Here is a 22,014-nt window from a genome sequence, read left to right on the forward strand (position 1 = left end):
GTATAGCCCAAACACCACTAAATATTGAGAGAAAGATCAAAGAAGAAGGGGAAGTCATAACAGAGAAGATAGTATTTAACAAATGAGTATGACTGCTGAATCATTATAATGATATTTCTTTTAGTTTCCACTGTCTTGGAGCAGCTAGAAGGAAAAAAGTAAAATTATGTAACTATAACCCCTACTAAACTCTGAAATCTGCTATATAAGTAATTGTGGCAGTGTGCTTTGAAATACATTACTTTTTTTGTACATGTCATTTTTCACAATTAAAAAAGAAAAATTATACTTTTGAATGACTTTTTTGCTGTCATTAAAAAAAAATGACTTTTTTGCTGTCATTAACATAAAAGTAAACAGTTGCAAAAATTTAGAAAATACAGAGAGACAGAAAGGATAAGATTTAGGAACCTATCACCCACAGAGAACTACATTCTTCCAGTCTTTTTCAATGATGAACAATTTTTCCATGAAAATAGGACCATAATTTTGTATATTTCTTATTCCCTACAAGCATGCTAAACCTATGACTCTAAGCACTCCTTTGTAAATACCACAGGCTTTTCTACATAAATGATCACATAATTTGCAAAGAAAGACAGTTTTATTTTTTTCCTTTCTGATGTGGATGCCTCCAATACAAGAACAGATAGAAGTTGTGAGAGGGACATCCTTTGACTCATTTCTGATCTTCGGGAGAAAGCATTTAGTCTTTCACTATTTTTCTGGATGTTCACTGTCAAGTTAAGAAAGTTCCCTTCTATTCCTAGTTTCTGAAGAGTTTTCATCAGGAAAGGATGTTGGATTTCATCAAATTTATTGTCTACATCTATTGAGATGATCGTGGTTTCTTTCCTTTTTGGTCTGTCAACATGGCAAATTACATGGACTGATTTTTTAATGTTAAACCAACATTGTTTCCTGGAATAAAGCCTACTTGAGTGAGGCTGTGTATTGTGCATTTTACAAATTGTTAAATTCTATTTACTAAAATTTTGTTAAGAATTTTTACATCTATGGTTCCTGAGATATACTGGACTACAGTTTTCCTTTCTAATAATGCATCTGGCTGGTTTTGGTCTCAGAGTAATGATGGTCTCACACAATGAGTTGGAAAGAATTTTCTCTTTAATTTTCCAGAACAGTTGTGTAGAATTGGTAGTATTTCTGAATCTATCTGGGCTGACACTTTCTTTAAGGAAAGGTTTTTAGAACTACAAATTCTATTTATTTTATAGATATTCAGGCTATTTCTTCTTTTTTTTATTAATTAAAAAAATTAACAACAAACAAAACATTAAGATATCATTCCATTCTACATATACAATCAGTAATTCTTAATATCATCACATAGTTGCATATTCATCATTTCTTAGATATCTATTTCTTCTTGAGTGAGCTTTGGTAGTTTGTCTTTCAAGGAATTTGTCCATTTTGTCTCGCTTGTTGAATTTGGTGGCATAAAGTTGTTTACAGTATTTCTTTATGTTTTTAAGATCTATCCGATCTGAAATGATGGTACCTTTCTCAATCCTGGTATTGGTAAATTAGCTCTTTTCTCTTGATTTTTGTTTGTTCTTTTCCCTGATCAGTCTGAGTAGAGATTTGTCAATCTGATCTTAGGAGCCAGTTTTTGTTTTTATTTATTTCTTCTATGGCTTTTCTATTTTCAGTTTCATTGGTTTCCATTCTTTTTATTATTTTCCTTCTTCTTCTTACAATGGTTTTAATTTGTTCTTTTTCTTTTCAACTAGTTTCTTAAAGTAGAAGCTAAGGTCACTGAATTAAGAACTTTTTTTCTTTTCTAATATAGCCATTTAGTGCTTCAAATTTCTCTATATAAACTTTAATAGAATCCCACAAACTTTCATATGTTGTATTTTAATTCACTTCATATAGCACTTTGCAATTTCCCTTTTGATTTTTTCTTTGACCCAAGGGTTAGAAGTATGCTATCTAGTTTCACAGTACTTGGAGATTGCCCGGATATCTTTCTGTTACTGATTTCCAATTAAATTCCACTATGGTCAGTTGGAGGACCGACCTGAGTTCCCCAGTATGGATGTGCTCTTGGTCTTCGTCTGCATTCTGGTGGGTGTGGACCCACTATACACAAGAGATTCTCAAGATGTTACTTCAGCTAAGGTGTGGCCCAACTAAATCAGGATGGCCTTTCATCCAGGTTACTGGAGTCCTTAATAGGCAAAATGAAACAAAGAAGCCACAGGGAACAGCTTGAAGTCAACAAGAACTTGAAAGAGAATGAAGACATTGATCGTCCTGTGCATTGTGATGTGATGGAAAACTCAAGGAACCCCAGAGACTGCCAGCTAGCCAGAAGATACCCACGGCAGGAGAAAGCAAGCCTTCCAGCCAATAAGCTCCTATTTTTAAGCCAACTCATTCTATGGTATTTGTTTTAGCAGCTAGGAAACTAAAACAATAGGACACATAGTTTGTATGGCTAGAATCATTTTAAATTTATTGAGACATGTTTTATGACCCATGTGCATTTGAGAAGAATTTGTATTCTGTTTTTATTGGAAAGAATGTTTGATAGTGTTAAATCATCTCTTTCCATACTGATTTTCCTTCTATTTGTTCTATAAGTTATGGACAGAAGGCTGCTGAACTTTCTAACTATAAGTATGAATGTGTCCACCTTGCCTTGCAGTCCTTTCAAGTTTTGCCTCCTTCTCAGGATGTCATCCCTTCTCTCCTAACCCTATACTCTTATTTTGTTTCATTCAACCAATTCTTACTAATCCTTCAAGACTTAAGCAAGCAAAAACTTCCCCTTAGTTCTAATGCTATTTAGAAATACTTTCTCAGAGCTCCCATTACACCCTAGGTTAACCACTGACAGAACTCAACATTCTACACTATAGTTTTGGTTTTGTTTTCTCTTTCTCCTGTTATTATAGAATGTCCTTTGTGGCTAGGGAATAAGGCAGATTTGTCTTAGTATATCCAGACCATAGACAAGTATATAGCATTTAACTAAATAAAATGTCAAGTAAATAGAGTATGAGTATTCAAATAAGTACATCACAAAGGAGGAAAAAACTAATATAGGAAGAAAAGTAAAAGAAGCAAGTCAACCTCACCAAATTACTTACTTTTCTAATATAAGTTGTATCTGGGAGGAAAATATATGTCCTTAATGGTTTTGCATTAGTCTTTCTGCTCAACTATTCCTCAAAAATGTACCAATCTGGCTAGAGAGGAAAGGTAAATTATCTATCTTTATACAAAGTAAGAAATCTAAATAATAAAACAATGCCACTGCTAAGGTTGCTTATGTGTTTCATTTTTGATATTTTCTTAAATATGGTTTCAAATCACTGTCTTCTATGAATCAAGGTCAGTAAAAGTTTATACCAACATTTCCATTCTTTTCTCCTATCAATAAGACTTTAATTGCCCTACCTTCTCATTCACTGATACTTTCTTCTGCTTGCTCAAATTTGTTGTTGCATGTCTGTAGTGTATTTTCAGTTTCTTCTATTATGTCTTTCATTCCATAATTTGTGGAATGTTTCTTTTCATACTTTCAAATTGTTCTCTATGCTCACCCAGTGTCTTTTTAATATTTTTTGTGTCTTTAGCCATATTTTCCTCCTTCTCCTTGAACTGATTAGGAGAATTGTTTGAGCATCTTGATTAGTTGCCCCAAATTCTGTCTCCTCTGAGGTTTTAATTGGTTCCTTTATCTGGACCATATCTTCCTGTTTCTAGTACGGTTTGTAATTTTTTGCTGATGTGTAGGTATCTGTATTTACTGATGAGTTTAGATAGAACTATGGGCATTCTCATGCTTCTGCACTGTCCCAAGTAAGGGTGGAATTAAGGTATGTCTACAAGAAAAAGTTAACTAGTCATATGAAGGAGAAAATTCCCTCAAGGGCGTATCTTCAAGCAGTCTTTACTGAGAACAAGGGAAGATATGCAGTCAAGCCCCAACTGAAGTTTTACTAAACAAATCTGGATTGTTGAATACAAGCTCCAGGTACAAATAAACCCAGAGCAAGCAGGAAAGGAACCCTGGGGTCTCTCCAAGGAGAGAAGAGGTAGGGGTGACACAAAAAAATAAAATGAAATGATATAAAAAAGAATAAAGACAGAGACTTTTGAAGATGGCCAAGCTCAGAGTACTGGAAAGGAGCTATGCCCAAAGAAGTGGGGCACAAAGAACCCAGTACCAGCTCCAGCTCTTGATTGGTAAATGTTGGGGTCTCGGGACTGGTTCTACGAAAAGGGCTTTCTTCTTTTTATTTTTCCTAAAAAATTCTAAGTAGCTCATTAAAGGAAGCCTCAGGCATTTTCAATTGTCAGCAGGATCCAGGCAAATAGCAGAGTTAAGATAGGTCTCAGTAACAAAATAATAGGTTAAGTGGGGGAGACAATTCCCTAAAGGGCTTATCTTCTCCAACAAAAGGGAAGCAAGCCCAGCTCAAGTGGCTGCCCTCATTTAGAGACATTAGATCAGACCCCATGGGCTAAAAAACAGAAACAGAATAAGCCCACCTTCTACTTCAGTCTCTGTTTCAACCACACCTCTGGCAGGGACAGGGTCTGCTGAGAATTAAAGGAACAATCACTTTATGCTGGTGGGAAGCTGCAGGCTGACACGCACCACCTGCTGGGCAGGATAGGCAAAGCATAGAGTCTAGACACTTCACAAGAAAATCTGATACCTGTTGGGTCTCATCCTCAGGAAATTTGATACTGATTACACTCTCTTCCTGGGCCTGGCACCATGGAATCAACAATGCCATTCTGACCAAAAGGGGTAGAAGAAGTGTAACAAAGTAGCAGTAGCTGAGAGAGTTCAAATAGAGTTGAGAGGCTACTTTGGAGGTCACTCTTACGTAAGCTTCAGTTGGACATTGCTATCTGTTATAACTTGCCAAACCCCAACAAAAAACATTACTGCTGAATCCTAAAGAACATCTGGGGTATTATATAAGATTCTATAAAGGTGCTATGCACTAGGGCAACTTTCCAGAAACGTACAATGTCCAAATAGGTCCCTGAACCAGATAAGTCCTGAAATGCAGAGGGGCCAGCCTCCCCAGAGCATCAACTAGTTCCATCCCTCTAACCCATATTCTTGACAGTCCCTTCCAATGTGAAAAAGCCAGAATAGACATAGCCCAAATGCCCCTTAAGAGTAGGAGAAAGATCAAAGGCGATGGTGGAGTTATACAGAGAAGGTAGGGTTTAACAAATTGAGTATGATTGCTGAATCATTATATTGATATTCTTTTAGTCTCCAGTATCTTAGAGCTGCTAGAAGTAAAAACCTAAAATTGTGGAACTGTAACCCATACCAAACTCTGAAATCTAGTCTACAACCAATTGTCATGATATGCTTTGAAATTTATTGCTCTTTTGAAAATATGTTATTTTTCACAAAAAAGAAAAAAAAATCAGTGTGATGATAAATGCACAGACATATGATGATATTGTGAACCACTGATTATACACTTTGGATGATTACATGGCATGTGAATATATAATATGTAACAATTAAAAAATATATATTTTTTAAAAAGATCAAAGGAGAAGGTAGAATTATAAAACAGAAGATAGGATTCAACAAATAAGCATGATTCCTAAATCATTATACTGATATTTCCTTTAGTCTCCAGTATCTTGGACCAGCCAAAATGAAAAACCTAAAATTGTAGAATTGTAACCCATACCAAACTCTGAAATCTGTTCTATAACTAATTGTCATGGTATACTTTGAAATTTATTGCTTTGTTGTATATGTTATTTTTCATAATAAAAAACGAAAAACAAAAAAAGAAAAAAAATGAGGGAGGGGTACATGGGTGGTTCAATAGTAGAATGGTCGCCTGCCATGCAGGAGACCCAGATTAGATTCCCAGCCCATGCACTCCCCCTCCACCCTACCCCCCCCCAAATGTTCTCAGACAAAAAGACACTGAGTTTGTTAACAAAAGATCTGCTCTGTAAGAAATGCTAACGGAAACACTACCAGAAGATAAGAAAAGGCAGGAGAAAGGATAAAAAGAGAGAGAAAAAGATAATACATGACCTATAAAATCCAAAAGACAAAATCTTAGAAATACTGTCTTTAATAACAGTATTAATGTAATGTCAGTAATAACATTAAATTTAATGGATTAAATCAAAAGACATAGACTGGCAGAGTGGATTAAAAAAACAGGACCTATCTATATGTTATGTACAAGAGATTCACTTTAGACCCAAGGACAAAAATACATCGAAAGACTGCAAAAAGATATTTCACACAAACAACTACCAGAAAAGAGCAGGGGTAGCTATGCTAATATCAAATTAGATGTCAAATGTAAAACAAAAGAGACAAAGAAGGACCTTATATATTAATAAAAGGGACAATTCATCAAGAAGACATAACAATCATAAATATTTATGCACTGAGCCAGAATACCCCAAAATACATGAGGCACACATTAATGACACTGAAGGGAGAAGCAGATGCCTCTACATTAATAGTTGGAGACTTCAATACATCACTCTCATCAATGGATAGTATATCTAAACAAAAGATCAATAAGGAAACAAGAGATGTTGAATAGTGCAATAAATGAACTCAACAGACATTTTTAGAACATTATACCCCACAAAAGGTACACATTTTTCTCAACTGCTCACTGATCACTGTCTAGGATAAACTACATGCTGGTTCACAAAGCAAGTCTCAATAAATTTTAAAAAACTGAAATTATACAAAACACTTTCTCAGATCACACAGGAATGAAGTTGGAAATCAATAACACGGTCTTCAATCACAGATAAATGGAGACTAAACAACACACTCTTAAACAGCCAGTGGGTCAAGGAATAAATTACAAGAGAAATCACTAAACATCTTGAGGCAAATGAAAATGAAAACACAATATATCAAAAGGTATGGGATGCAGCAAAGGCGGTGCTGAGAGAGAAATTTATTGCCTAAATGCTTATATTAAAAAAGAAGAAAGGGCAGTGCGACAGTGGCTCATTGGCAGAATTCTCGCCTGCCGTGCCAGAGACCCAGGTTCGATTCCCAGTGCCTGCCCATGCAAATAAAAAGAAAAGAAAGAGCAAAAATCAGGGAATTAACTGTTTACCTGGAGGAACTAAAATAATGTTTCTACACACCAGTAATGAGCAATCTGAGGAGGAAATGAAGAAAAAAATTTCCTTTATAATTACAACTAAAAAAAAGCAAATAGAACATAATAAATTTAACCAAGGATGTAAAGGAATTGTACACAGAAAACTATAAAATACTGCTAAAAGAAATTTTAAAAAGACCTAAATAAACAAAAGGACATTCCATGTTCATAGATTAGAACACTAAATATCATTAAGATATCAATTCTAGCCAAACTGATTCATACACTCAACACAAATACAGTCAAAATTCCAACAGCCTTCCTGGTCTCAGAGCTTGACAAACAGTATTTATTCCCCATCATTCCAATATGCAGTCAAGCTTGAGAACCACTGTCTTATAGAATAATCTGGTTATCATTACACTCTGAAACTAAAAGATGTGGGTGTGGGTTAGGTGAATGGAAGGTGTTTGCTGTTGGGTTGTGCAAGTGTCAAAATTATAATAACCTACCTGGCTTAAGAAAAAAATAAAGAATTGAAAAAAAAAATTCTAACAGCCTACTTTGTAGAAATGGAAAAGCCAATTATCAAATTTATTTGGAAGGGCAAGAGATTCTGAACAGCCAAAAACATCTTGAAAAAGAAGAATGAGGTTGGAGAACTCACACTTTCTGACTTTAACGGATATTACAAAGCAACAGAGTCAAAACAGCATGGTAGTGGCGTAAGGATAGACATAGTGACCAATGGAACCAAACTGAGAGTTCATAAATAGTCCCTCATTTCTATGGCCAATTGATTTTTGACAAGACTACCAAGTCCACCCAACTGGAACAGAATATTCTTTTCAACAAATGGTGTTGGGAAAACTGGATATCTATATCTAAAAGAATGAAAGAGGGTTCCTATCTCACACCTTACATAAAAATTAACTCAAAATGGATCAAAGATCTAAATATAAGAGCCAGGACCATAAAACTCCTAGAAGAAAACATAGGGAAGCATCATCACAATATTGTGGTAGGCAATGGTTTCTTAGACTTTACACGTAAAGCACAACAAATGAAAGAAAAAAAATAGATAAATAGGGCCTCCTCAAAACTGAATACTTCGGTGGTTCAAAGAATTTTATCAAGAAAGTTAAATGGGAAAAAACATTTGAACCCACTTGTTTGGATTCAGTATCTAGAATATATTTAAAAAAACCCTATAACATAACAATAAAAAGACAAACAACCCAGGGCGGTGCAACGGTGGTTCAGTGGCAGAATTCTCGCCTGCCATGCCAGAGACCCGGGTTCGATTCCTGGTACCTGCCCAAGCAAAAACAAAGACAACCCAATTTAAATAGGTGAAAGACTTGGAACAGACATTTTTCCAAAGAGAAAATGCAAATGACTAAAAAACACATAAAAGATGCTCAGCATCACTAAAAATTAGGGAAATGCAAATCAAAACTACAATAATATATCATTCATACCTATTAAATGGTCACTACTACAAAAACAAAAAACTGCAAGCACTGGAGAGGATGCAGAAAAATAGGAACATGTATTCACTGCTGATGGGAATGTAAAATGGTGCAGCCACTATGGAAAATAGTTTGGCAGTTCCTTAGGAAGCTAAGTATTGAACTGCCACATGATCTAGAAATTCCCCTACTAGGTATATACTCAGGAACTGAAAGCAGGACTCAAACAGACATTTGCCCACTGATGTACATAGTGACATTATTCACAATTGCCAAAAGATGGAAGCAACCCAAGTATCCATCAACCAATGAAAAGATAAACAAAATGTGGTGTAAGCATACCATACATACACATACACAAAATGTGATGTATACAATCCATGATATATATATATATACAGAATATTATTCAGCTGTAAGAAGGAATGAAGTCCTGATGCATATGACAAACATGGATGAACCCCGAGGACATTATATGGAGTGAAATGAGCCAGACACATAAAAACAAATATTTTTATGATCTCACTGAAATGAATGAACAATAACAAGCAAACTCATAGAGTTAGGATCTAGAAAATAGGTTACCAGGAGAAAGAAGGAGTTGGACAATGGGGAGCTGAAGCTTAATTTGTACAAAATCTCTATTTAGGTTGCTTGTAAACATTTGGAAATGGATAGCGGTGACGGTAGCACATTACTGTGAATGTAATTAACAGCTCCGAATAATGTTTGTAAATGTAGTCGAAAGGGGAAGTTCTAGGTCTTCTATATTACTATAAGGAAAGAAGATAAAACAGCAAACTCAGTTGTAAACAATGACCATGGCTAATAGTGCAAATATAAGAATGTTCTTTCATGAACTGTAACACATGCACATCACTATTACAAGGTGCTACTAATAGGGTGGTATATGGAAAAATACGCCTAGTGTAAAGCATGGACTGCAATTAACAGTAATATTTTATTCTGTTCTATTCTTTCACCAATTGTAACAAAAGCACTACACCAGTGTAAAGTGTCAACAATAAGGGGGTAAAAGGGAACACTGATTTTTTTAATACATTTTATTTATATGTAAACCTACAATTCCTCTAATTTAAAAAAATGATAATTATAATTTTTTAAAAATTATGCTAAGGGAAAGAAACTAGACACAAAGCACTACATATTGTATGATTCCATTTGTATAAAATATAAATATAAATAAGTCTATAGAGACAGAATTTGATTAGTTATGTAGGGCTGGGTAAGGACAGAGGGGTTGAGAGATAATTGCTAAGGGATATGGGGATTTTCTTTTCGGGGTAATGAAAATGTTCTAAAATTGATTGTGGTGATGAATGCACAACTCTGATTACACTAAAAGCCACTGGTTGTACACTTTGGATGGATTCTATGGTATGTGATGATCTCAATAAAACCTCTTTAAAAAGAATAAAGGCATCACATGGAACAAAGTCTTCTGTGAAGCCAGAAGTCAACAGAAGATAGAAAACTACCCAAATCACTGCTTTCTACAAGTTCCCCAATCCAGAGAAATTCATAAATATATCAACTACTAAGTCATATCTCTTAGATATTCGGGTTTGGTAAGTCTGAGCCCTACCCAGCAATGTTTTGTTTCAAACTACCAGGGTGAGTCTGATGCAACTCCATCTATAGACCACATTTGGGAATCTCTAAGGGAGACTCGGTTCAAAGGCACAATTGAGTATTAGTAGAAATCCACAAGATAATATAACCTTATCTAGTACTATATATTTACAAATAGAAAAGAGCAAAACAGGAGTGATGAGAGAATTTGTACTGAACAAACTGGGTTTATTAAGAATATACTATATTTGCAATATTAATAAAGGGTTTGTCAAGTTTAAAGAAGCAGGACCATCCCACCTCCACCCCCCCCCAAAAAAAACCTATTATGTAGACAAAAATTACATATTAATACCAGGGTTTGATTCAGTCATTCGACAAGTATTCATTAAGTATATATCTTTGTTCTATGTGCTAAGTATAAACATGAACAAAACCGACCAGCCAAAACTGAGCCTTCGTGGTACTTACATTCAATGGTTTACAAATCTTTTAGCGGCAGATGAGGCACAAACAGATAAGGCTGGAAGATGCTTACTCTATGGTGGGGTGTTGGTGTTCTTTTCCCTAAGAGGAGGATCCAGGGGCATACTGGGGTCAAGGCACTGACACACAGGAGGACCGGGGCACTTAGGTATCTATTTTAAGGGCAATGGGTTCCTTTCTCATGAGCAATTCTGAAACACCTAACAAGGGGCAAAGGAGAAAGGAAGCTAATGGAGGCCAGGGAGGGAAGGATGACAACAAACTGGTAAAAATAATAAAGGAAAAACAGTTGTTTGCGGAAACTGGTTCCAGACAGGATTGAGTCGAGGACAAGACACCTGAACTCAAATATAAAGTCTGCAGTCCAAGACCCACATAGCTGTGTGGAATTTCAGAATCAATGTGTTGTCATATGCACCTACTTTTACAGTTTAGCATGGGCTAGCAGGTCATTTACATACTTTTCTTTCTACACCTTTGACAGGATAAACAAAACAATCATTATAACTCTAAGGAGGTAGGTATATGATAACACTATATAACCAAAGTTCCACAGATCTCTTAATTAATTGTAAACTTCAGTGAATTTGTTTTGTCTACTTTTCTGTCATTAGTGCCTAGGAAAAAGTGTTAGACAAATATTTGATGGGTGGATAGATGAGTGAAAGAGGCAAGTCCTCAGAGATATGGACGCCAAAAAGAAGCAGGGAAAACCTCTTCTGACTAATCTCACCTTCCCAATGCAGTTCAGAAACTCAGGAGCCCATAACCTTAAAGAACAAGGGGAGAAAACATGTTGGAAACTAGAGAAAGTCCAAAGCATGAAGTCTAAGACAAAATCAGAAAAAAACAAGCTAGGTCAGCAACTGAGAAGTAAACCAAGCTGGTTACTGACTTAGCACCTAAAGAAATGACCAAAAGGTAAGCATCTCTTAACAGGGGAGACATTTTTCTGGGGTACCTATGCCTTCCCTAGCCAGGCTGAGTTGGTGGAATAATTAAGTGTTTCAACAAGACGTTACAATATGTTCCCTTTAAATCTGAAGAGATTTTTTTTAAAGGTGAAAACTTTTAGTTTAGTCTCTCAATTTCAAATGCATCTTGAGCATGTCCCTCAAGGCGAAAAGGTAAGTCATATTTGCCTTTGTGTATGCAGAGCCTAGAGGACTGTATACTATTAAGTTTACAGTCTTACAGTCTTTACAGTTAATATTAAGCCCTAGGACACCTTAATACGCAGAGAAAAGATGAGTAGGACCCAGTAAAGGACACTGAGGAGAAAAGAGAAGGATTAAGGAATGGTGTACCAGAAGCTAGGTAAAGTAAGTGTTCCAAAAAGGAGAGTGTGATCACCTGTGTCAAATGTTACCAACATTTACATAAGTGGTGCCCTTGACTAACACTGAATGCCTGAAGTCAGAATAAGCAGGAAAGAAATTAGAGCAACTATACACAATGCTTTTAAATGGTTTTACTATCAAAGAAAAGAAAAAGGGTACCCAGAGGGGAATGTGAGATTAAGAAAAAGATTCCTTACTATTGTTATTTTTGCTTTAAAGATGAAAGACAGTGTAACCTATTGTATGCTGATGGGAATAACCCAGCTGAGAGGAAAAGTCTGATTATATAGGAGAGAAATGGAACAACTGCTGGGGTGATGCCCATGAGAAAGAATGGGCTCCAGTGCCTGAGTGGAGAGGCCAACGGTAGGCAGGTGTGAGCGGTAGAAGGCAGACTCGATGGGGCCCAGGTGCACTTAGGTTAGCAGATGTAGAAGTGGGAACAAGTGGGAATTTCTCAAACAGGGACTGTTCACTCATGGTCACCTCTCAGTAAGGGAGGGAGAGAAAGTGTTGTAGGTTTAAGAAGAATGAGAAAGTCCGAGCCGGCCATTCAAACAAGTGAGAAATAAATGGACTAAGGAAATGTATGCCATGCAGTCATCGCTAAAGGCACACTTCATGTTAGAGGTCACGAATTTAAATGAGAACAGCCAAAAGGGCTGAGCACAGGTGTGAAGGAGATGGGGCACCCAGAGCAGAAGAACCCAGAAAAGAGACAAGAAGACGAAATATACGGAGGACTAAAATTCTCCTTCAGGCCTATCTTTCAGAGTTAGAATCTCTATGAATGAGCAAAAAAGTTAAGCAATCTGATTTGAGCCACTTACTTTCCTTCCTTGGGTACACATATTTGAGCTTTTCAACATATACTCAATTTAGGCCTATGTATACAGTTTAGGTAAAGAAATAAATATAGAGGAACTCAATATAAGCTAATTAACAGTGCATATAAGGTGACAGAAATTCCCTATAGCATTTCTCACTGTTTTTTGTTTTACCCCAAGGATTTACTAATTCTATAAAAAAAAATTACATGAAAACTGTAATCCTATGATATACATGAACAAAGCCAAAGTGCCACAATATTTTGAATATCTGCAAACAGAGGGAAAGTGCATAGCAGATCCTGGTAAGCTTCACCATAAAGAGATGATTTAAAGATAGCTCGTAAAGACTCCTGCCCACAGCTAATCACGGCAGGGCTCTTTGGTACTAATGGGAATACATCCCCCTCCTACCCCAACTCTGCCACTGTACCTACCCTACAGGAGATCCCCACCCCACCTAGGTCTCCACCTATTCCTCTGCCAGCATTACCAACATGGAAAGGTTAGAGAAAAATCTATTTCTACAATCAGGGTAGGAAGCACTTGGGGTTAAGGCAGAAGTTAGCATGAGATAAGGAGAACCCCCTATACCCACGACAAACTGCTTACCTACTGTGCCACTGCCCAGACCCAACTACATATAAATGTGTTTCTAATATTAGAAAAGACTGAGAACAGCAACAGACAGGTCTACCGGGCAGCATTTAATAAAAATAATTAGGTTCAAAAGTCCCAAAGGAAACAGCCAAGAGAACAAAATAAATGAAATCTAGATGGACCATCAACACTAGGTTTAAATGTGAGCAGTGCCGAATTCTAAATTATTTCAAATGTAATGGTTTGAACTGAAGATTTACCTAGCAGTAAAATGTATCCTACATTAAGTAATAGCTGTAAACATTGCTAAATCTTAGCATTAGAACAATAATATTATTCTAAGTCAAGGACTCAAATTTGGTATGCCTCCAACAAAATTTTGTAATTCAAGCACAAATCAAAGATTGTGCTTTAGAGTTAAGAAAAAACTTCAAAATGAAAGGCTGATTTCAATGCTGTTTATCAGCCAATTTTTCCTGATGTTCTCACTTTTCCACAAAACATTAAGAATATGTAACAAGGAATTATATAAAAATAAAAGTGCTTAAATACCAGTAAAAAGTTAGGAAACCATTTTAAAATTACAGTTCTGATACTGAAGAGTCTCAAGACCTAACATACATATAACAACAACAAAAAAAACACACCAAATAACAGAGCTTCCATTAATTCACATCTGAACTTATTTCCTCCCCCCACAAAGAAATGGACAGTGTACAATATATACCAAAAAAAAATTATTTGAAATCGGTAAAGAAACAAGTGAAAATAAACTATTCTGCAACAAAATACCAAAAACATTCTTTGTTTGTAGGTTACTGGTGTTATAGCTAGCCATCGAAAAGAATGAAAAGAAAATTCAGTCATCATTGGGACTTAGAAAAAATGCAAATAATATAATTTAAATCAAAGCCATTCTCTAAATGAAGGTAATTTAGTATTAACACTAACTAAATTAGGCCTGTAAGGGTAGCTTTTAAAATTATCAAACTAAACTAGACCTCTGGATGTTACCCAAGAGATTACATATGTGAATGGAACTGGTACAAATCAGTTCTGTGTAAATCTATGTGAAACTTGAATTTCCAAAAACTACTTCCTTTTTATTTCTTACTGTGTATCTTCTGTAAAGTCTAGTGTGCCAAACTCAGCTATGACTGTTTCAGTGGCATATAGCAGAGAGTTTTTTTTTTAATGACAGCACTTTCAGTTATTTCATAAATATATCACTTCACTTTCATCATTATAAACACTTGGTTTCCCAACAGCTGAATTCCTTCTTACCTGTCTTTGATGATCTAGATCCGCTTTATTACCAATTAAAATCATTGGAAATTCATCACGGTCCTTTACTCTAAGAATTTGTCTTTGAAACTTATAGATTTCTTCAAAGCTAAAAAAAGAAAAAAAAAAAAGGCTATTTAATTTGGTCAAGTATAAGATGCCAGTCAAGTCCCATCCACATTTAGTGCTTTATTACTCTTCCTTTTTCTATAAGAACGAGAAAATCCAAATTAACAAAGTGGTAATCTACACACAAACCGAGGATCTACATTTTAATATTGGTACAAACCTGCCTCTATCTGTGACTGAAAAAACCAACAGGAAACCTTCGCCAGTCCTCATATACTGTTCTCTCATCGCTCCAAACTCTTCCTGTCCGGCTGTATCCAGAACTAAAGTAAAATAAAAAAAGTTTTTGTAAGACGTAACTGTGTTTGTGATTCATTTTATAAACCGCATCCCCACATAGGTAGGCGCAATTAATGTGGGTCTTCTAAAGAGCATCACACTTCGTATAAGACAAGGTTTTCCCCTCTTAATGCTTCTCACTACTAAAGGCAAATATATTCTAATCATAGGCAGTTTCAAAGTTTATCTTCATCAGTACAAGCTGATTTTGTGGTTAGAATACATTAGCATACCAATTACAAGGTTAAAAATATCAAATACATCTAGCCAAATGGAGTCTGAGACAACCTCTAAAGGCACTTGTATGTTTTTCCCCTCCAGGGAACGAACTATTGAAAAAAGATATCTGTAAATTAAAGGAAGAAATTTTTGGTTCTACCCCACGAGTGTCGCACAAAGTACAAATGCTGACGTAATTTCCTAATCTCTGGGAAGAAAAGAATCATACAAGTTAACCAAACAGGGCTTTCTTTTGAAGGGAGATAGGAAGTTTAACCAGGCATAAAACACTATTTGCTAAAGCCTTTGTGCTATAAATTCTAAACAAGCTAACAAATATTGAAACTTCTTTGTACCCGCTACACCCATTTCACATTTTAGCCCGTGCCAAAATGCCAGAAGAGTTAAGACCTGACGTTTTTTTTCCCAAATGACCATAAATACAACTTAATAAAAATCAACTTCAACAAGTTAAAATGACAGGACTAGTTTCATCAGAACAGAAGAGCAACCAATTGCTTTTTACTGACTGAGGAAAAAACTGCCCAATATGCAGATTCACCAATCGAAGCCAATGAAAGAAATGAGCTTATATTCAAGATCATCTAATAGTTCAATTATAATAGCAAAACATCATAGCTTACTTCTTTAAAAATATGATATGCAAACCATCAAATAAAGGAAGATTACTTACTATCTAGCCGGGCTGCTCTGTCATCTATCACACACTGCTTTGTATAGGAATCTTCAATGGTTGGATCATAATCCGTTACAAAATAGGACTGTAAGAAAAATAATCTTATTTTAAAACTATGTTTACCTGCCTACCTACATACCAATGCAACTTTATTTATCAAATTCCACTTATCCAAGAATTAAACAACTCTTTTCCTTCTACCAGGGTTTATCCTACTATGTTAACTCCCCATTAATTGAACTCTTTTCAGAGCACCTTTAAAGTTGAGAAAATGTACTGTCTATGAATTTTTGTATCTAAAATATTCAAAAAGATTGCAGAAATCTATTGCAGTAGCAAAATCATTACCTTCCCCCCACCCCGCCCCATGTGGGATATGACAACCATCTCCCTGGCACCAAGGGACATGATTCCCAGGGACAAGCCTGGCCCTAGGACTGTGGGATCGGCAACACCTTCCTGACCAAAAGGGGAAAAAGAAATGTAACAAAATAAGGTTATCAGTGGCTGAGAGAGTTCAAATAGAATTGAGAGGCTATTCTGGAGGCTACTCTTATGCAAGCTTCAGTTAGATAGTGCTCATTATCACAGTTTGCCAAACCCCAACCAAAACCATTCCTGTTAACCCTAAAGAAAACCTAGGGCTCTGAGATTCTACAAAAGTTTCACAAACTAAGATTACTTTCCAGAAACCTACAACCTCCAGATGGATTCCTAAGCCAAATAAATCCTGAAACCCAGAGGGCCCAGCCTTTCCAAAACCGTCAACTAGTTCCATCCTCTCATCCCATATTATGGGCAGCTCCTTCCAAGATGAAAAAGTTAGAACTGGCATAGTCCAAGTACTCCTAAAAAGTGGGAGAAAAATCAAAGGAGAATGAGGAGTTACAACAGAGAAGATAGGATTTAACAAATGAATATGTCTCCTGAATCATTATATCAATATTTCTTTTAGTTTCCAGTGTCTTGGAACAGCTAGAAGGAAAAACCTGAAAATGTGGAACTGTAACCCATACCAAACTTTGAAATCTGTTCTATAACTATTTCTTACAATGTACTTTGAAATCTTTTTGTATATATATTTCACAATAAAAAATGTTAAGACAAAAACAAAAGGAGGACTGTACAACACAAACAGGAAACCCTAACATAAGTCATGAACTATGGCTAACAGCACAATTGCTATAACAGTCTTTCATCAATTGTAGCTAGCGTATCACACTAAATGCAAAGTGTTCATAAAGGTATTAGTATATGGGACCTCATGTTTTCTACATGATTTTTCTGGAAACCTACAAATCCTCTAATTAAAAAAAAAAAATCGACTGCAGTTTCTTTTCATAATTAAACTTTTTATGCCCTGGAATCTAGATCTCAATTCTAGAAAAACTAGAAAAAAAACACATCATCATCAGTCAGACCTATCTGGATGCAAGGGTGATAAGGACCATTCCTAAGAACGAAAGTAGTTTGAAACAAAAGGAGACCACAAAGTGAGGCCTGGAAAATTCCATCCTCCACCTTCTTTTCTCCCCTTTTTTACCTCATACTCCTTTTTTTTTTTAGAGTTTTGTCATATTTCCTTGCCAGGTGTCCTGTATATTCTAATAAGAAATCATTACTTCCTCATTGGCAAGAAACTCAAACTTATTCTTTCATTGATACTTTTCTTGCTTTATTTTATCTCAATTTCTGCTTCTGGCTACTTGCATGATCAAAGCCTCCCACTGTCATCTTCTGAAACCATCATCATAAGAAAGGACGGTTAAGGTTTCAGAGTTAAGAACAGAAGAATCTCATGAATGTACTTTTTTGTTTGCGCATTATAATTCACAATTCTTGGGGAAAATGTTTAGAAAAGAAAACAACAGCAACAAGAATAACCTTAGAAAGAATGTACATTATTCCTCTTCTGTTCTGAGTATCTCCCTTGCTCTCCTCTTGACGAAATTCCTCAAAGCCCATTTTCCACTGGCTCGTTACAAAATCTGAGGGAGTGACTTGGAGGTAGACAGCCTAATCCTGGGAAACTACAGTGCCAAGCGTGCTGGGTGACACCCATTCCTCAGGTGAAGGTTCCCAGCAGCTGTACCTGCAGGCTCTAGAGGCTCTGTATTCTCAAGTGACAAACCCTGGCATGGTGACTTGTGCAAACATCAGAAAGTTACTCAAAAGCAAGAACTCTGGATAAGACAGTAAGGCAGCCCCGGCAGTGGTGGGAGAATATCAAACTTCCTGCCACCATGACTTCATTTACAAACTTTCATTTTATGTTATTTTTGAAGGACATGTACCACATTTTATTTCTACTTTACGATTTTTATTGCAGAATTCGATATCTATATTCCTATTTCCTTTTTGATGGTTTCACTACACAAATTTATTAAACAAGGTCTATAAAAGAAGTATTTACCAACAGAAGCAGCATTTTAGTGGAAATCCATCTCCCACCCCATCCTCCATTCCCATTTAAAAATAAACATGTATTGTGGCAGAATTCTCAGCCTACTATGCCGGAGACCCAGGTTCGATTCCTGGTACCTGCCCATGCAAAACCTAAAAATGAAAATAAACAGGAATCAAAACAATCCTGAACTTACTTTTTAGCACTCACACCTCTTCAAAAGATAAATAAGAACATCTAGTCAGAGGATCAATAAAGAAACAGAGATTTTAATAATACAGTAAATGAGCTAGACTTAACAGACATTTATAGAACATTACACCCCACAACAGCAGGATATACCTTTTTCTCAAGTGCTCATGGATCATTCTCAAGGATAGACCATATGCTGGGTCACAAAGCAAGGCTCAATAAATTTAAAAAGATTGAAATCATACAAAACACTTTCTCAGAGCATAAAGGAATGAAGTTGGAAATCAATAATAGGCAGAGTGCCAGAAAATTCACAAATATATGGAGGCTCAAAAGCACATTCTTAAACAACCAGTGGGTCAAGGAAGAAATTGCAAGAGAAATCAGCAAATATCTCAAGGCAAATGAAAATGAAAACACAACATATCAAAACTTATGGGATGCAGCAAAGGCAGTGCTAAGAGGGTAATGTATTGCCCTAAATGTCCATCAAAAAAGAAGAGCAAAAATCGAGGAATTAACTGTTCACTTGGAAGAACAAGAGAAAGAACAGCAAACGAACCCCAAAGCAAGCAAAAGGAAAGAAATAATGAAGCTTAGAGCAGAAATAAATGATACTGAGAAGATGAAAACAATTGAGGAAATCAACAAAACCAGAAGTTGGTTCTATGAGAAAATCAATAAAATTGATGGACACTTAGCAAGGTTGACAAAAAGAAGAAGAGAGAGAATGCAAATCAATAAAATCAGAAATGGAAGAGGAGACATAACCACTGACCCCAGAGAAATAAAGGAAGTAATGAGAGGGTACTATGAACAACTTCATGCTAATAAACTTGGCAATGTAGATGAAATGGACAACTTCCTAGAAAGGCATGAGCCACCAACACTGACTCGAGAAGAAATAGACAACTTCAACAAACCAATCACAAGCAAAGAAACTGAATCAGTCATTAAGAAGCTCCCCAAAAAGAAAAGTCCAGGACCAGATGGCTTCACATGTGAATTCTACCAAACATACAAGAAAGAATTAGTACCAATCCTGCTTAAACTCTTGAAAAAAATTGAAGAGGAGGGAAAGCTACCTAATTAATTCTATGAAGCCAACATCACCCTCATACCAAAGCCAGAGAAAGACATTACAAAAAAAGAACACTACAAGCCAATCTCTCTTATGACTATAGATGCAAAAATCCTCAACAAAATTCTTGCAAATCTAATCCAGCAGCATATTAAAAGAATTATGCATCATAACCAAGTAGGACTCACCCAGGTATGCAAGGATGGTTCACCATAAGAAAATCAATTAATGTAATACACCATATCAACAAATCAAAGCAGAAAAACCACATGATCATCTCGATTGATGCAGAAAAGGCATTTGACAAAATTCAACATCCTTTCCTGTTGAAAACACTTCAAAGGATAGAAACAGAAAGGAACTTCCTCAATATGATAAAGGGAATATATGAAAAGCCCACAGTTAACATCATCCTCAATGGGGAAAAACTGAAAACTTTCCCCCTAAGATCAGGAACAAGACAAGGATGTCCACTATCACCACTGTTATTCAACATTGTGTTGGAAGTTCTAGCCAGAGCAATTAGACAAGAAAACGAAATATAAGGCATCAAAATTGGAAAGGAAGAAGTAAAACTCTCACTGTTTATAGATGATATGATACCATATGTCGAAAACCCCGAAAATTCATAGCAAAACTACTAGAGCTGATAAATGAGTACAGCAAAGTGGCAGGTTACAAGATCAACACTCAAATATCTGTAGTATTTCTATACACTAGTAATGAACAATCTGAGGGGGAAATCATGAAAAAAATTCCATTTGCAATTGCAACCAAAAGAATAAAATATTTAGGAATAAATTTAACTGAAGAGACAAAAGACCTATACAGAGAAAACTATAAAAAATTGTTAAAAGAAATCACAGAAGACCTAAATAAATGGAAGGGCATACTGTGTTCATGGATTAGAAGACTAAATATAGTTAAGATGTCAATTTTACCTAACTTGATTTACAGATTCAATGCAATATCAATTAAAATCCCAAAAACTTACTTTTCAGAAATAGAAAAACCAATAACCAAATTTATCTGGAAGGGCAGGGTGTCCCGAATAGCTAAAAGTATCCTGAGAAAGAAAAATGAAGTTGGAGGTCTCATGCTACCTGACTTTAAGGCATACTGCGAAGCTACAGTGGTCACAACAGCATGGTACTGGCATAAAAATAGATAAACTGACCAATGGAATTGAATAGAGTATCCAGATATAGAATCTCTCATCTATGGACAATTGATCTTTGATAAGGCAGTCAAACCAACTCACCTGGGACAGAACAGTAAATGGTGCCTAGAGAACTGGATATCCACATGCAAAAGAATGAAAGAAGATTTATATCTCACACCCTATACAAAAATTAACTCAAAATGGATCAAAGACCTATATATTAGATCTAAGACCATAAAACTGTTAAGAAGAAAATGTAGGGAAATATCTTATAAATCTTATAATAGGAGGCAGTTTCCTAGACCTTATACCCAAAGCATAAGCATTGAAGAAAAAGAAAGAAAGAAAGAGGGAGGGAGAGAGGAAGAGAGGGAGAGGGAGAGGGGGAGGGGGAGGGGGAGGGGGAGGGAGAGAAAGAGAGAAAGAGAGAAAGAGAGAGAGAGAGAGAGAGAGAGAGAAAGAAAGAAAGAGGAACTCCTCAAAATTAAACACTTTTGTGCATGAAAGAACTTCATCAAGAAAGTAAAAAGACAGCCTACACAATGGGAGACAATATTTGGAAACAATATATTGGATAAAGGTCTAGTATTCAGAATATATAAAGAGATTTTTCAACTCAACAACAAAAAGACAGAAAACCCAATTACAAAATGGGCAAAAGACTTGAACAGACATTTCTCAGAAGCGGAAATACAAATGGCCAAAAGGCACATGAAAAGATGCTCAACTTCCCTGGCTATTAGGGAAATGCAAATCAAAACCACAATGAGATATCATCTCATACCCACCAGAATAGCCATTATTAATAAAACAAAAAGCGACAAGGGCTGGAGAGGATGTGGAGAAGAGGCACAACTATCCACTGTTGGTGGGAATGTCAAATGATACAACCGCTGTGGAAGGCAGTTTGGTGGTTCCTCAGGAAGCTAAGTATAGAATTGCCATATGACTTGGCAATACCATTGCTAGGTATCTACTCAGAGGTCATGAGGGCAAAGACACAAACAGACATTTGCACATTAATGTTTACGGCAGCATTATGTACAATTGCCAAGAGATGGAAACAGCCCAAATGTCCATCAACAGACGAGTGGCTAAACAAGCTGTGGTATGTACATATGATGGAATATTATG

General features: G+C 36.0%; 1 protein-coding gene across 3 annotated transcripts in view; it reads right to left on the reverse strand.

Moving 5' to 3' along the window:
- Positions 1-22,014, reverse strand: part of RRAS2 (RAS related 2) — a 137,171-nt gene that overhangs the window by 4,410 nt on the left and 110,747 nt on the right. For all 3 annotated transcript variants that reach the window (XM_077114065.1, XM_077114064.1, XM_077114066.1), the window contains exons 2-4: positions 16,039-16,126; positions 15,007-15,109; positions 14,718-14,826 (exon numbers count right to left, since the gene is read on the reverse strand). In XM_077114065.1, the coding sequence (XP_076970180.1) occupies positions 14,718-14,826; positions 15,007-15,109; positions 16,039-16,126 (300 nt within the window). The remainder of the gene's footprint in view (positions 1-14,717; positions 14,827-15,006; positions 15,110-16,038; positions 16,127-22,014) is intronic.

The sequence above is a fragment of the Tamandua tetradactyla genome, chromosome 8, assembly GCF_023851605.1.
Source record: "Tamandua tetradactyla isolate mTamTet1 chromosome 8, mTamTet1.pri, whole genome shotgun sequence".
NCBI lineage: Eukaryota > Metazoa > Chordata > Mammalia > Pilosa > Myrmecophagidae > Tamandua > Tamandua tetradactyla.